Source organism: Aedes aegypti, chromosome 1 (genome assembly GCF_002204515.2).
Source record: "Aedes aegypti strain LVP_AGWG chromosome 1, AaegL5.0 Primary Assembly, whole genome shotgun sequence".
NCBI lineage: Eukaryota > Metazoa > Arthropoda > Insecta > Diptera > Culicidae > Aedes > Aedes aegypti.
In genome coordinates, this window is record NC_035107.1 from 135,616,058 (window position 1) to 135,632,984 (window position 16,927).

Here is a 16,927-nt window from a genome sequence, read left to right on the forward strand (position 1 = left end):
ACTCCACACTATTTGATCCATAACTGTGGGGTCATGGTATACCCAGACAACCAGAATGTACGTATAACGAAATCACCTTTTGCGTTATGCGATGCTTATATGCGCAAAGTTTCACGTATAAGATGATGCGAAAAGGCCTTATACGTACAAAAGTGGAGGCGATATACGTGCATATTTTATATGATGAAACATAACATGCAATGCGAGTGTGTAGATTTTCTAGCGAACTAGTCTGTACTCTTATGCGACTTAATTTATGATAACAAAGTTGATTTGACAGCTGCTATGGATTGATCCGACTTACTTTGTACGAGTATACGGAACGAAACGAAATGTACTTATGAACTCATAAAATAGCGTTTTATGCGAGGAAATTCATCGATCAAACGATATTAACCACCATGTAGTGCGGGTGTGATGGAATTTGTGTAAATAAACGACTTAGTTCGTAAACTGTTATGCGACTTCTGGTTGTCTGGGTATACTCTTAATGATAGCCTATAATTGCTATTTCTGCTTGTTTCATCCAAGTTGTATCGGCCCTACATTGTAATTTCTAGCGGACTTGAGTGCGGATGATGACGAAAAATAAACATGCTTAGTGATTTAAATGGTTTTCTTCGCACGCCATCGAGAAGCAGTCTTCCTGCTTGATGAGAAATGATTTTAACAAACTTGCTACATTCTACAGAGTCGTCTTTACAGGCCTCTGTTGATGCGAATGGGACATGGGAAAGGAGAAGAAACCGAATAAAGCAGCCGTGCGCGCTCTCTCTCTGGTCGCAGGCAACATGCTGCTGCCGAAGCACAAAATCAATGAAAACACGGAGCGCATTGAAACTCTTTCGAAACCTCTCCCAATATGCCATACCATTTTTACCTCTTCTCTTCTCTTTTCGCCAACACTTCACTTCACTTCTCTTCTCTTTCGGTATGCCATCGGCCTAAGTAGGCTGCAGGTAGAAGGACTCATTGCATGCACAGTGAAATGGCTTCGGTGGGAAATTTCCACTGTCTTATGTACTGGATGCTGCAATCGGTGGTCCGGGTGGTATGATGATGGAGAGCTCAAGCTGGTCGGTCGGGTTGCGTGAAGTAGTGTGTGTGTGGTTCAGGTAGGAAAGGGTGTTTGTTAGTGGTGGTAGCCGAAATACTCGCGGTGACTCGAGGTTAGTTATGTGGTTGTTTTACATGAATGGGAATAGGGGGGAATGGATTACATAGACAGGATCAACAACAAGCTGAAAACGACGACTGAACTGATCAGGGTTGAAATGTTGCACACCGTTCGCGTTTTGCGTGAACAGGTGGCAACCCAGAGCTCGCACAAGTTTTTTTCCTGGACCGGATCAGAACAAAGTACAGAATGTATAATTTTCGGTACCCAGACGGGTCGAAGGCTCTTGAGAAAGCGACGACTTCAAAGCGTGCGTCCAGACGTGTTAGAGGTTGTGAGGTGGTGTTAGACGGTGAACAGTTTGAAGTGATGGAAGATATTGTGTAATCTTGGAATACTTGTGACGTGCGATAATGCTGTTACCCGTGAGGTAAACCGGCGTATTACAGCTGAAGTCGCGTAGCCTGCTAACGAGAACAAAAATCGCGTTATACACGACATTGATCCTTACAGTTGCTCTATATTGCCATGAATCGTGGACATTGAAGAAATCCTGCCAGAGATCTTTTGGTGTTGTCGAACGAAAAGTGATGCGAACAATACTTGGTTTTAAATTAGAAGACGGCATCTGGCAACGTCGGATGAATCACGAGTTTGTACCAATTATATAAAGTGGTAGATATTGTCAAGCGTATAAAACATGGCTGGTAGATCAGGGATGGTCACGTTGTCTGTATGCCGGAAGAACGACAAACAAAGATTATATTCAACCGAGAACCCGGACGAGGCCGTCGATTTCATGGTAGATCGCGCACACGATGGCTATTTGCTTTCGAGGGGGCCTAAGGACACTCAACGTTCAAGGCAATTGAATGGATTCATAGTCGCGAATTATGGCGCATCAAGTAAGTGTAGCTTAAAAACGTACCTAACAGTATCAATACTAATACTCAAAGACGCATTGGAAATATTTCTATGATTCTACCCCATTACCCCGAATCCCAGCACCCCGAATGCCATTAACCCGAACGCCATTACCCCGAATTCCAAAACCCCGAACGACCCATCACCCCGAATGACATTACCCCGAATTCCAAAATCATGGGAAAAGGTTATCAATATCATCATGTCAAGATAATTGTGAATTCGGGGAAAAAGCATTCGGGGTGATGGAATTCGGGGTAATGGTACATTCGGGGTAATGGAATTCGGGGTGTTGGGATTCGGGGAAATGGCATTCGGGGTAATGGGGTAGAATCATTTCTATATACTATGGCCGATTGAATGAATAACTTTGTTTTCCCATATAATTTACCATTCAAACTTTGAAAGGCTTGTGCACTCCCAGTTTTCATCTGAAGGGAGATCAAATTTTGGTTGGACATTTAGAATCTGAACTACATCCGAATTAGCAGTGTAGATACAATAGCGATGTTTTGAATCACCATAGTGTGAACATTTATATTATCACAGAAGTAACAATTTATTATTACTTGTTTTTAATTATGAATCGTGGTTTACGGCTAATCAGCCGAGTGGAAGTTTAACAACTACCGAAAAGCTAAACATTACATATAGTTTGCAATTGGATTAAATGGACAAATTGATGTGAAGTTTTGCGAAAAAGTTACACGTCTTCTCAGTGAGAATCGAACTCACGACTCCCTGATCTCTAGTTAGGGCGCGTTACCTCTACGCCATGAGAGAACTCATGAACGCAGAAGTTAGCCTGAATTCGATTTCAGCTCAATAATCACGTGATCCTTTGTAGATTTTAGAAACCGTTTCAGTTAATTTCTGGGAGAAATAACATAAAACTTTGCAAAACCGTGGTCAAAACAATCACGCTAACACAATATTTCACTTTTTTTATTTTTCTATTTTTTGTCCACTTTCGCTGTCGCAGTGTTGTCAGTATCGTTGGATCGATACAGTATCGTTATGTACGACACCCAGCAAATTGAAAACGAATTGAAAAAAAACGCTGACTACAAATGTAATAACAACGATCACTGGCAACGATGTACATTTGATTTTTATTTCACTACTACAAGGAAATAAGAGAATAATGTTGTGCCTACCACTACATTTACATTGTAATTTGTGGATTTAACGGAGTTTCACCTTAATCCAATTGCAAACTATAATATTATGTATGTAATGTATGTAATGTTTAGCTTTTCGGAAGTTGTTAATTTATTATTATTATTATTATTATGCATTTTTTTCAGAAATGTTATAGACTACTGGCGCATAATAACATTGGATGCAGAATTGACCGGTATAATATTGGATAACTTTATTGGAGCCGTCACCACATCTTGCCTCTACGAGCAACAACACCAGGAAAACCCTCGTGATGATGCCCAGAAAGCAGTCACACTTATGCCGTTTTCAATCATTTGCGTTTTCTATGAAATTTTCAAATGTCACGATATAAAATCGGAGCTGAAGGCAAGATTTACGGAAATCTTCTGTATGCTTCTTTCAACGTTAGCGACCTACATAAATCTACTTCCACCGTGCAACCATTCGATTCCTCAAGAGGGATCAAATGTAACCATTCCCAAAAGCGTCAAACGTGGGAAATCTATCATCAAAGATGCGAGAATGAATCCGTGTCAGATCGCTTTGGACACATTTAAGACTTTCCTGGACACATTGGAAATGCAGCAAATATCCAACGTACTTTGCATATGCCCCGACTTAGCTTCCAGTACCGATCTGAATAGTTTCATTGAAATTCTAACGCCTTTAAGCGTGGCAACAGCGAGTGAAGTAGGCATCAATTCAACTACCATGAAGCAAATCGTTACCACGTTGAGTAAATACGTGAGCAGTCCTTATGATACGCAAAGGATTGCATCTACCGGTTTCTACTCTCACCTAGTTCCGTTGAAACCATGCGGCGAGATATCATCAGTCATTATGCTTCATCTCAATTCTTCTCTCAACGATCCGAATCCTCTAGTACGAGGCCTTAGCATTCGCGGAATGGCCTATCTATGCAATCTCACGGAGCACGATATCGACAAGTACTCCGAAATGTGTCTGACGGCACTGCTCAAGGGAATCGATGACTACAACAAGAACTGCTTTATCAACATCCCCTTGGAAAGCATGCGAGGACTTTCCAAAATACTGCAAGCCCTTCCACAAGACAAGTTCCAAATGTTCCAGGTATCGCTGGCCATTCGGATCAAACCGTTTTTCGAGAATGCTTCAACGGAGTTGCGGGAATCGGCCATTCTGCTGTTTGGGGACCTTTGTCATCAGAAAGCAACCCTAGCACAGCAACAGCAGATCAATGGATCCACCGATTCGGACGAAACTCTTGTTTCGGAGTCTCTCAAGGAACAACTGAAAGGAAATTTGTGCTCACTACTGTTGCACTTGAGTGAAGAAAATAACCTAATCGCAAGGGTGAGGTCATTTTCCAAATGCGGGTTTCAACAAATTCTCTAAATGAAAGCGTTTCTTTCCAGGCTTGCAAAATTACCTTGAAAAATGTGTGTGCATTACTGGAAACTGAAAAGATGAATCAGTTGGCTCAAAATCACCTCCTGGAACACGGTCAGTTGCAGTATGGGAATTTCATTAAGGATTTCGTGAAGCATATTGTAAGTCACAATTCATAATTTGCGTTACATCATTGTTCATCAACGATAACTGTAATTTACAGGGTGAAGAGCTGCCAGAATCAGTGAATGATTTCATCGATGCCTGCCTTCCATTCTTGCGAAGTCAGTGGCCAGAAATACGGGGAAACGCTGTAATTTTAATAGGTAGGTGATGGTTCCAATGGCATATATTTATGTACGTCTTTCGATAATCTGTGTTAATCACGTTCAAAACCAGAAGGATGGCCGTTCCGTTCACATCATTCTAAATAAAAAAAAAAAAGTGAACGAAAGTAGCAAAGCGAGTGCTTCGGTGTGCGTGGTGTCATCATAAAGGTGGTAAGGTACCGTGGGGCAAGTGGGTAATGGATTTCGCATAGTTGGGATTCTTCAAATCCTAGAGACTTTAAATTAAAACAAATGAGGTCGTGTATATTTTTCAGCTTGACTCCCACCAAATATAAGCAGCATGCTGAAACTTATTTTCATGTAAAATTGAAGAAAAAAGTACAGAACAAGTTTTTGAAAAACGTATCCTTACTTTTCACTTGCCCCACAAGTCGGCGGTATTCGTTTATGTGAAGACCGTTTAGGAGGATCTACCACCGATTGAACTTCTCAAAATTGGATGATGTGGACTTATCTGATTACGAAGTCGTATAGAGGCTACATAATAGAGGCTGGAGACTGCTGAAGATCATCGTCACTAACCAGTGTAGCCGCGCAAAACGTTCACGGAATGCTGCTGGTTACCGCTGAAGTGATACGATAGCTGTTACACGGTCAAGTAATACTTGCCATCGATTAGACCGGCGTAATAATGAAACTGTTCAAAAAACTGCTCGCTGCAGAGTAGGGACGTTCCGATATATCGAATCAGTTTCATCAACTAGTTTCTTTTTCCTGCTCGTGACTTCTCAAATCGATATGTTTGGCAGAACTAATATTTCAATCCAATATAGTAATGAATAATGCTCATCATAAGCGTTAAAAAGCATTAAAATAAGTAACACCAACGCCACAATATAGAACTTTGTGTTTTGGAATCCTTTCGATATTTTTTTCTTTCGATATATCGAAACAAAAAATATCGGAAGAAAGTCATACGGAAAACCGAAAGTAAAATTATATTTTCCAACATTTTTTTATCACTATGATAATTCTTATACTTTGAACTATTGGTAGAAAATTTTGCATAACGTAAAAACATTAAAGTGAACGTTCACGAACTGCAAAAAGGAATCGGTTGGTCAAAATGATTCGATATATCGGAACGTCCCTACGGCAGAGTGACATTTATTCACGACAGACTGCGGCAGACACGCGGCAGAGTGATTAATACACGACACTGAAGACGGCCTTACAGTTGAGGTCGAAATACGCGTATCTGTCAAAGGATACAAACTCTAGTGGAATTAAATGGTATAGTATTAAATTCGGGTTTTTCATCTACTTAACTTAACATTAGGTAAACTCGAAAGAACCCAAAATTTGGCTTATTCTTTTGAACTTCGACGCTGGGTCGGTGCGTCTCTCTCTGTTTTTGACAACATTGCTGTTGCGAGAGAAACAAAACAACCCAACCGTGGGTAAAAACTAAATGCAGTTTACCAAAATTTGAGTAAAAAGAACTTATTTTTTGGGTATTCTGATTTCTCCGTGTAGCATACAGAGGCCCATAAACATAACACTCTAAACTAGTATTACCCAATATTTCATTAATTTTTACCTAAGCGATAAAAAGTTACACCCAAAACAAAGTGTCGCAGTTTTTCCGAGTCCAATCTTTATCCATAATCTTATCCACCCGATTATCTAGAAAACCACAAGTCAGCAAAACAATAATGATTACGACAACGAGCTTTATAAAATTCAAGAGACTTTATAATCGCCATATCATGATCGTCTTTTCTGGCGTGTTATCTGATCGAAATGTGAAATTAATTGATGAATATCATTGTTTCCAGGTTTACTACACACCCAGCATAAATCGACATACCAGGTTGACGCCGTGGGGCATAAAATTTCTCTTCTACTGAAGGACGAGGATGCCGGTGTGAAGACAAAGGCTGCTGAAGGGCTGGGCTATATTTATGGTGAATGTTAGACAACTTTCTTCGCCGGATCGCTAGCTAGAGGTGTGAATGATCTTTGTATTTTCATCTGTTGTATTTATTCAGATCATCAATCCGTAAGGTAGAAACGTGCTTAATCAAAACTTTATGCTGAAGAAATGCTTTATAAGAGGGCTCGTGATAATGTTCGAGACATATACTGGTCAATATTTTATACGGAATATGAATCATTTATTAAACAAAAAGACAGAACAAATTAATCAGAAAGAAAGCCATTAAACAAATGGAAAATATTGTATCCTGCCGCTGGACCAGCCGATAGTCAGTACAGTTTTCATCTTGTCACTCGATCGCCGTCCGAGGTTTTCCTGGAAGCTTATACACGATGCACTTTCGATACCAATGCCAGTGATGAAACACGATGGTGTAATGCTCAACTGGCTACGATTTACCACCGTATTGAAAATTGCAATTGATGGCGTTTCTTTAAATGTGATTGCCAGGTACTGGTTCTGCGGACACCAAGCCAGTGCTTGAGGATGACCTCCAACCTCGGTTTGACCAATGGGAATTTTCGATAGGTCAGCAATGGGCAGCGCCGACTTTGGCGTAAATGTAGACGTGAACACTTCATCTTCAACAAAGCCCAAATTGTATAGGAAACAGTCCTCCGTTGTGACAAACAGGAGATGGGATCCGCTTTTGGACCAAACCACTGATTGGATGGTACCATGGTTGACCGTCCAACGGTCCGGAGTCCATTTGTCAGTTTGCCATACACGGAAAACATTCGAGACCGTCGTGGAACACAGTCGAGATCCAGTTGGAGACCACGAGAGTAAGGCACAGGGTGGGCCTACACGACGGAGCGGTACCTGAAATTGAAATGCACGGTAAGTAGTTGACCTTCTTAATATGTATGTATTGGGCATTTTTAACATTTTGTATGGAACTTCTTTAGTAGTGCCGCTTAGAGGTTGCAGAAAGTTTTTTTTAAACAGATTCCAGATCTCTATTTCTTGTCTGGTTCTTTACCGTGTCAATTGACCAAAAATGACACCAAAATAAACGAAAGGCTGTGAATTGATTATTGTGAAAAAAAAAAACATGATTTTATGCCCATGATACCATTCAATAGAGCATAACATGTAGAAAGGGTTCCATGATAAGATTTTTTGTATGAAAATACAAAATAAATTCTTCGGAATCTAAACAATCTCACCTCAAATCACTTTTGTAATTAATAGATTGTCTCAAACATGATTTTTCTACCTATACAAAGGTGTAATTTTGTAGACATCATCCAAGGACATGCATCACTCCATGTATGGCGGTATCCCTTATCAATATTTTTTCTTGAACTTTTGCTATATACGCACCTGCCTATTTTGATCCACGTCCCAGATTAGAACGTTTGAGTCGTTGATACTGGCGGTGGCCAAGAGACACCCGTTAGGGCTCCACTCCACCGAAGTCACTGGGAAGTGGTTGCCATGTCTCAGTTGGACGGCCTGTGACAACGGTCTGGTTATCAAACTGTTCGGATCGACGTTCCACACAAGAGTGCCATTTTGGCACCCCACGGCCAATTCCCCGGCCGTATAAGGTCGCCATGCCAACGATGTAACCGACTTTTGCAGACCACTTTTCAACACTGGAACAATGGTCGGTTCGTCGCTGTAAACCCGAATGCTATCGTCCGAGGCCGCAATGGCTACTTTAAAGCAATTCGGATGCCACCGGATACATCGAATGGCACTTTTGGCCCAATCTTTCGTTTGCGTATACTTCCCCACGCAGTCAACGCCACGTTCCTTCAGATGTGGCTTGAAGAAGAATTTGACTCGGTTCCCAACTCCGATCAGGGTCAGCAGATATCGCGACAAGGAACCCACTATTGGATTGTACTGGTGGCTACCGCTGTTGGCTGCTTCCTTCAAGGCTTCGACTGCTCCCTCCTCGAAAAAGGTGCGCGTGATACGTTTGATTAAGGTTTCGTCGACCGGTACCATAAGCGTTCGGTGATCCTCTCGCAGGTGGACAGCCGCATGGTGGAACAGCTCACGTCCGATGTTGATTTCGGGGTACGATAAGAGTTGCTACAAGAAATAGGTATGTGTTAAATGCATAAGTTTAATTTTATTGAATAATTTTACATTGACCAGAATAGTCGATAATCTTAACAACTGCACTGACGGTGGACGCTTAACAGTCCCATCCCATGTTACAAAACTACATTTGCAAAAATCGCGTTCTTAGTGCAAATGTAGTGTAGGGAAAGTGGGCAGTTTGGCCACCTTAAGCAAAAGTGCTGAAAACATTATGGAATCTCCGGATTTTTGCATGATTTACAACAATTTTTAGATCAATACACTAGATCCGCATAATACGCCTTGTCTTGTAAAGTTCACGAATAAATGAATAATTTTTAAAAATTTATCATTTTTTGAATCGATTTTTTACCGATGGGATGATATGAGCACCCTATTTTTGGTTGTGTAATTGTCTCATAAATCTAAAAATTCAATTTTTTTCACTCCACTTTAAAGTATTTAGAATTTGTAAACACTCCGTGCAAAAATACTTAATTTTAAATAACATTCTAACAGTCAAACATCATCACTCTAAAATGATGGAATTTGAAAGGGTCATTCGGGGCAATATGGGCAGTTTCGGTACTTTTCAGTAGTGGTGTCACTATTTTTTTTAAATTTATTTATTAGTATCATTCCAAACATTACATTCTTTCTCTATATCTAGGTGTTCTGTGTTATTAGACAACTTTATCATCATAATTTGGTAAAACAAATTTAAGATTTTATTAACATTTTGATAACAACATATTACATTTCATTTGCCGTAGCAGTTCAGATTTTTTACAGGTAAGTTGATTTCACCTGCTTATAAGAGAAAAAAACACGTTTTTATTTACTTAACCTAACTTAACCTAAATGTATACCGCATTAATCGTGGCAATAGACAATTGTAACGATTTTTGCCTGAAATTATTAATTATTTTATTTGACATTTGTTCCAATGTTTCAATATTGGATATTCTATGTAACTCATTGGCACTCACGGCAGAATCGCAAGTCAGTCCCATCTGTAAAAAGTAGGCATTGAGAAAATGGCCTTTGAAGTTTCTAAACTCGTTTTCTATACGAATATTCAGAAAATTCCACAGGATTAAAAATGTTCAAATCCTAATGAAACTTTCACAATTTGCTTTTCACTACGATATCTTTACGAGAAAAATATAAAAATGATCAAAACACGGTTCATTTTTGTGTTACACGATGCGGAAAACTGTAGTGAGACTGATATGCGATTACTTTTCATTATGGGATAATTTGACTTGTTGTTTTTTCCTATTTTGTCCGAACAAATGATATGAACTCATTAGTGCAGCTGAAAGCAATTTTGACGAAATACAGATGGGAAAGACTTGCGATTCAGGGCAGTATGCCAAGGGGAAGCTCCAGAATCATTTTCAAAATTTAATTTTTAATTCTCTGCAGAGCTATCTTCCTGGTATTACAACATGGCTGGCCTGAAAATTTGTTTGAATATCAAAAGCTTGTTCTTAAGACAAAGTTTTGATTTTCTATTAATAAGGGGATTGAGACATTTTACATATTTTTTACATTTGGCATTCAACCTCAATGTTATTTTTGAAAGGTAAATTCTTATCTACAATGAGCCCTAGATACTTTACTTCATCTGACCAATTTATTGGAACCCCTCTCATCGTGACAACATGTCTACTTGAAGGTTTCAAATAAAGAGCTTTTGGTTTATGTTTTCAAATAAAGAGCTTTTGGTTTATGTGGGAATATTATTAGTTGAGTTTTGGAAGCATTTGGAGAAATCTTCCATTTTCGCAAGAATGAAGAAAAAATATCCAAACTTGTTTGCAATCAACAACAGATGACACGAAGACTTCGTCCTTTGGCGGAGAGGCCTGTGTCATCCGCAAACAAGGATTTTTGACATCCCTGAGGTAACTCAGGTAAGCCTGATGGGAAAATATTGTATAATATTGGTCCCAAAACACCAGCTCTTACAGGAAGTCTTACAGATTTGGAGTTCTGATAATTAACCTGAAGTGTACGATTTGACAGATAACTTTGCATTATTCTAACATAGTATGTTGGAAAATAAAAGTTTTTTAATTTTACGATCAAACTTTCATGCAAAACACTGTCGAATGCTTTTTCTATGTCTAGAAGAGCAAGACCAGTAGAATAGCCTTCAGATTTGTTGGAACGGATCAAATTTGTTACACGTAAAAGTTGATGAGTGGTCGAATGTCCATGGCGGAATCCAAACTGTTCATTGGCAAAAATTGAATTTTCGTTTATGTAGACCATCATTCTGTTCAAAATTACCTTTTCAAAAAGTTTACTGATGGAGGAAAGCAAACTAATTAGACGATAGCTAGAAGCTTCTGCAGGATTTTTGTCTGGTTTTAAAATTGGTACAACCTTAGCATTTTTTTCCATTTGTCAGGAAAATATGCTCATTGAAAACATTTGTTAAATATATCAACTAAGAATGATAAGCTATTTTCTGGATGTTTTTTGGTGAGGATGTAGAAAATTCCATCATCGCCAGGAGCTTTCATATTTTTGAATTTTTTAATAATAGTTCTCACTTCTTCCAAATCAGTCTCCCAGGAATTTCTAAAACGTTCTCTTGATTTAGAATATTTTCGAAGTCCTGAGTAACTTGATTTTCAATTGGGCTAGTAAGTCCTAAACTAAAATTGTGCGCGCTTTCAAACTGCATAGCAAGTTTTTAAGCTTTTTCGCAATTAGTTAGTAATAATTTGTTTTCCTCTTTCAATGTCGGTATTGGCTTCTGAGGTTTTTTTTTGAAAATTTTAGATAATTTCCAAAAGGGCTTAGAGCCAGGGTCCAATTAAGAAATTTTATTTTCAAAATTTTTGTTTCTTAATGTGCAAAACGTTTCTTGATTTCTTTCTGCAAATCCTGCCTTATAATTTTCATAGTAGGATCGCGAGTGCGTTGAAATTGCCTTCTTCTCACGTTTTTAAGAGGGATCAAGAGTTTAAGATCATCGTCTATAATCACGAATTCAAATTTGATTGAATAAAAATTCTTAGAAAACCTTTCGAAGTACATTGACAATCACCAAAATTGGCAACACTGCTGTAATAAAATCGATTTTATTTTCCACATATTGTTTTCATAATATGTTATTCTGAGATTACCAATTGAAATATTCGAAGAAAACCGTTAACAATATGCAGTAGATCGATAAATATGAGTACATGATTTTAAAAGTATGAGACTTTTTAGTAAACTTACCATAAAGAGTAAAATGTATACTTAAGACTGTGGTTTAAACTCATGATTTAGCTCTCGTTTATACAAATATAGTTTTTTTTTTGTAATCTAAACTAGTTTTGAACACGCTTTTTACTTTTCTGGGGGAGTGAAAGGATGGTGTATCAACAAATTTGACCATAAATGGATAAATCACTAAAGTTACCTAATGTCAGAGAATGATGGAACATAATTATTTTTTTAAAGCTATATCTTTAGTAGGATAGTAAAAGATACAAGCATACAATTTATTCATAAAAATTAGATTTTTGTTTTACGAAAAATAATGTTAAACTTTGACGAACAGCTTTTCTTAGGAGTTTTTAGAAAAACTATTTAGCCCTTCAACTAAAAGCATTTTCTAAAATCTTATATTTTTAAAGCATTGAAGAATAATAGTTGATGCACAGAAAGCCGATTACAATTTTATCAATATATAAAAAAGATAAGGTTCCGTGGGGCAAGTGGGTAATGGATTTAGCATAGTTGGGATTCTTCAAATCCTAGAGACTTTAAATTAAAACAAATGAGGTCGTGTATATTTTTAGCTTGACTCCCACCAAATATAAGCAGTATGCTGAAATTTATTTTTATGAAAAATTGAAGAAAAAGTACAGAAAAAGTTTTCGAAAAACGTCTCCTTACTTTTCACTTACCCCTCAAGTGGGGCAAGTGAAAAGTTCATTGTTTTGAACAATAAATTCAAAAACTAACAGTTATATTCACGATTTCTATTACTTTTAACTAGAAATCCTTTATAAGTCGGATTTGCGGAAGCTGACATTTCTGTCAAAGTGTGAGCCAATCGAGCAGCGAGAACTGTCAAAGTGTGAGCCAAACGAACATGCGTTATGTTTGTTTTGAACTTTTCTTGAGGAGTAATGTAATCCGCTTGAAATTATTTCAGTAAAAGTAACTTTGCATGAAGCAAAACAATGAAATGTTTTAATTTTTTGAATTTTTGTCAATGCGATTTTTGGTTTTTGATTTTTTCGGCTGTTTATTAGTTTTGATATTTAGCTCAAATATCTATAACGAAACAAAATACACTTTATAGCAATGAGGAAGTCATGTCCGTGTTACAATATTATTCTCGACGCCGAGCAAAATCAGCACTGCTGGTCTGTTGCCAAATCATTCAATTTTACTTCCGCTTATCTCTCTATAAAGGATCACTACTTTTAACATTTGTTAAGGCGTCGCAATGAACAATAATATAAGTAACATGTAAACAAAGAAAATTTTATTCCTTTTACTTGAATTTTCTTCTGTTCAGTTATGTTTGTTCAAATGATTCGACAAAATTATAACTGGAACATTTCCAATGTTATTTCTTACATCATGGGACAGTAATTGCATTTCTGCTCTGTAGAATTTACACCGCTTGTTATTTGTTAAGAAAATCGGATATGATGTCGGATAACTCTTCGGGAGAAATCGAACGGAATCCTTCAATAAAGTATTTAGAAACTTTGGTATGTGGATACACCTATAACCAATTTTTTATATTTGGAACTAGCTTTGCATAGGCATTCCACGAGATTTACGTGCGTTCTCTTATATTGGAACTTTTCAATCAACGTCTTCCTTTCAATCGGCTGTATACAGTAAATATATTAATAACGTAATATTTGGCAAGCTTTTTTTTAGAGAAGTTCCATGATTTGGCCATGATAATAGCTTTTCACACTTTGAGTATAGTGTTTCTTGAATTATCAGCACGTTCTGTTGTTCTATGATAGTTGTGAACCTTGTATACTTATAGCTACCTAAAGAGAAAACACAAATTCGATCTCTAATAAGAAACTTTTCACTTGCCCCACGTGATTAGAAAATTGACGGTGTTTCAATTTAGTTATTTTTAGTTCTATGTCGTATCAATTCTGAAACTTTTTTTATTGCAGTTTAAAACTGTCAGAGAGGACAACTTAGAAGTGGTACAGAAAGTTGTTTTCCGCAACTTTTTTCCTCTGAAAATATTAAAATAAGATTGCACGCCGCCAACTTGTTACGGAGTGATAATTGACAGGTTAACAATCTTTCGCTCTATTATGAAAAAATGGCTGAAAAATCTCAGAATTCTCTTACCTATCGTAAGGTTCTCAATGGCCTCGAATGTTTAAAACGTTAATTTACATTTACATCGCATGAGTTTAAAACGTTAATTTACATATTCAGTTAAATATACCGATTATTTTCACTTACCCCATTTACCCACTTGCCCCGCGGTACCTTAGTAAATTTTACACCGACTTGGACTGCTTGAGTCATAGTGGTGGCTTTGAACATAGCATCAATCATTAGATTCAATTGCTCAGTTAGAAAATCAAAATCAGAGCCAGACATATCACTTGAAGTGGGTACATTATCTGATGATTTCCCATTAGAATTTTCGGTAGACAAAGAGGCGGAGTAGAAGTTTTATGTGGCGGCAGGGTATTTTCCATTTGATTTGAAACAATTAGAGTGGGTATTCATAGTATGAATAGGGGAGGAGTTCAAATTACCTGCTACGATATCGGTAAAGGATTTGCCTTGGTTTTTCGAATTCGAAATTAAAAGATTCGAACGGCTATCCGACGGATTAAAATTAGTTTGTGAATGAGCATGATTATGATCTTCCTAATGGGTATGATTCCTAATCAAGCGATCGTTAACTGAAAAATGAGCATTGTTCGATACTCTACCAGGGAAATTCCGGAAACGACCGTTATCGTAACGGATATTATCTTTCCTCTGCCTGGCACGAACCTCGACGACTTGCCTACGCAAAGGGCAATCCCAACAATTTGACTTATGATTGCCCCCGCAATTCGAGCATATAAACTTGGTGGTATCTTCCTTCACTGGACAGACGCCCTTAGCGTGAGAAGAACCTCCGCAAATCATGCATTTAGCATCCATGCGTCAATTTTTTGTTCTTTTTTCATACTGATTACTTGGACTGGGGAAAATCCAAGTAAATAATTTATTCCATTTTTGATCTCTTCAGGTGACTTATAGTCACTTTAAAGACCTTTCAAGACGACTTTGAACAAACGTTCAGTTTTGTCATCATTAGTAAAGAATTTGTGCTTCTTCTCTTCAAGATGTTTGAGAAGAAGTTCGCGATCTTTAAGAGTTTCCGGTAAAACGCGAAACCTTTCTTTGCGATTTGGAAGGAGACCTTGATTCTCCTAATGGAATTCAAGATCTCCTGCCTAAATCCCCCAAAAAAAAAACGGAACAACGGACCACGATAGGCGGCACTCTTTGTTTCTTCACTTGAATCAAAGAGCCTGGGCTAGAGGCTGCTCTTATTTGGTGAGAGCATCGAACTGATTGCTCATTTCGATGAAATTATCAACATTAGGGTAAGTGTTCCCTTAGTTGGGGGTGTTCCTATAGTTGAGGTAGTGCCGTTTTCACTGATCCTATAGTGGAGGATCCCATAAGTGTTAAGTGTCATAAGAGTTACAAACAGACGTAACAGCTTGAACAATTATCAATTTAAAACATAGTCACGTGAACATTTAGGCCCAAAGCTAAAAATACTTTATTTGGCCAACCGTGAACTAGGTGGCGGTAGTGAGCAAACGACAAACTCGAACAAAAGCGATGCGCGCGCCACGAGTGGCCAGTTGGCCAACTAAAAAATATTATAATTGGGCGCTATTCTGCTGTGCGATGAAAATAATTAGAGTATTATGTCTGTTTGTCTGTGCCTAGACCTAGACGAGACCTCCTAAGAGTTTTTTTTTTCCCCCAAGACAGTGTCCAACAAGGATAACCACCGCTAGGGTCCGCCGAAAAATCGAAGGCACGGGTCCAAACAAGGATCGTAAAGGGATCAATAATAGAAAAAATAGTACTGAAAAGTACTGTTTTAGTTGCACTAAAAAGTACTGTTTTATTGCTTTAGGTAGTTTTTAAAGGAAAACTTCCAAGAGCAGAGAGAATTCGTGTACGCACAGCAGGAAGGTACGATGCGCACTGTGGTCACACTATTATGGGTCACCTAGTCACGATTATCAGTCACTCTGTTTCACATGAAATCAGGCTATCGACATGATGGAGACACCATCTTCTATCGTGACAGCGGGCTCGATTGGCTTGTCAGATAGATCGGGCCCGGGACATCCTGTCTACTGCAAATCGCTGCAGTTGATATAGGGCATGTCCATTGCCTGCATGAAATTCAAATCAAAAAGACCCATGATAGTGTGACCACGTTATAGATAATTTGTTTTTATTACATATTACATTATTATGAAAATACATGTTTAGGGACAAAATCTTTAAAAAAATATCCACAAAGGACACTTATGCATCCACCGGCAGTCAATCACCAAAGCATATGAAGTCCTATTATACTTACATTACAAGAGCTAGATGCATCGACCTCGTTGATGGGTAGCGAGCAAATGCGTCCGTTTCGCTCACAGATCGATATCTCTCCAGGCTGCGGAAGTTCCGGGAACGTGTCCAAGGCTGCCATCACTTCCGGTACGATTCTTGTCCCTATTTCTACCGAATTAAACTCACAAAATTAAGTTCCTTTCGCTGAATTCTTGGCGCCGGCAGCACGCAGATGACCGTTTTGTGTTGTGTTTTTGTTGTTGTTGGCGCAATGTCAAAACTAGTTCGAACTCTAACAAGCAGGGGGCCACGCACATTACCTTGCCGGTTTTCACAAGACTTTGAATCCGAAAAACCGGTTTTTGAAAACAAAATCTTAACTGACACTTGTTGTCCAATCTTTTATGCTTATTCTTTGCGTTCTTCGAG

At 38.2% G+C, this 16,927-nt stretch overlaps 2 protein-coding genes across 2 annotated transcripts in view; one reads left to right on the forward strand and one right to left on the reverse strand.

The window, feature by feature from the left end:
• The window catches only part of LOC5564048 (maestro heat-like repeat-containing protein family member 1), a 36,439-nt gene extending 29,382 nt beyond the window's left edge, over positions 1–7,057 (forward strand). The window contains exons 6-9 of the mRNA XM_021848201.1: positions 3,349–4,540; positions 4,603–4,737; positions 4,800–4,902; positions 6,705–7,057. Coding sequence (XP_021703893.1) covers positions 3,349–4,540; positions 4,603–4,737; positions 4,800–4,902; positions 6,705–6,844 — 1,570 coding nt within the window. The 3' untranslated portion in view covers positions 6,845–7,057. The remainder of the gene's footprint in view (positions 1–3,348; positions 4,541–4,602; positions 4,738–4,799; positions 4,903–6,704) is intronic.
• LOC5564038 (aladin) lies at positions 7,022–16,757 on the reverse strand. Its single transcript, XM_001648316.2, has 3 exons — positions 16,518–16,757; positions 8,192–8,911; positions 7,022–7,687 (listed from the first exon to the last, which is right to left on the reverse strand). Exons 1-3 carry the CDS (start codon positions 16,635–16,637, stop codon positions 7,088–7,090), a joined length of 1,440 nt encoding a protein of 479 aa, XP_001648366.2. The 5' UTR covers positions 16,638–16,757; the 3' UTR covers positions 7,022–7,087.
• Between the last annotated feature and the right edge of the window lie 170 nt (positions 16,758–16,927).

What these genes read in the sequence shown, in the direction of transcription:
- LOC5564038 (XM_001648316.2), bottom strand. Translation starts at nt 16,637, where the DNA reads ATGGCAGCCTTGGACACGTTCCCGGAACTTCCGCAGCCTGGAGAGATA. An exon ending in ATGCATCTAGCTCTTGTAAT is followed by an intron (nt 8,912 to 16,517) that starts GTAAGTATAATA and finishes TATTTCTTGTAG; the next exon opens with CAACTCTTATCGTACCCCGA. An exon ending in ACGTGGATCAAAATAGGCAG is followed by an intron (nt 7,688 to 8,191) that starts GTGCGTATATAG and finishes TTTCAATTTCAG; the next exon opens with GTACCGCTCCGTCGTGTAGG.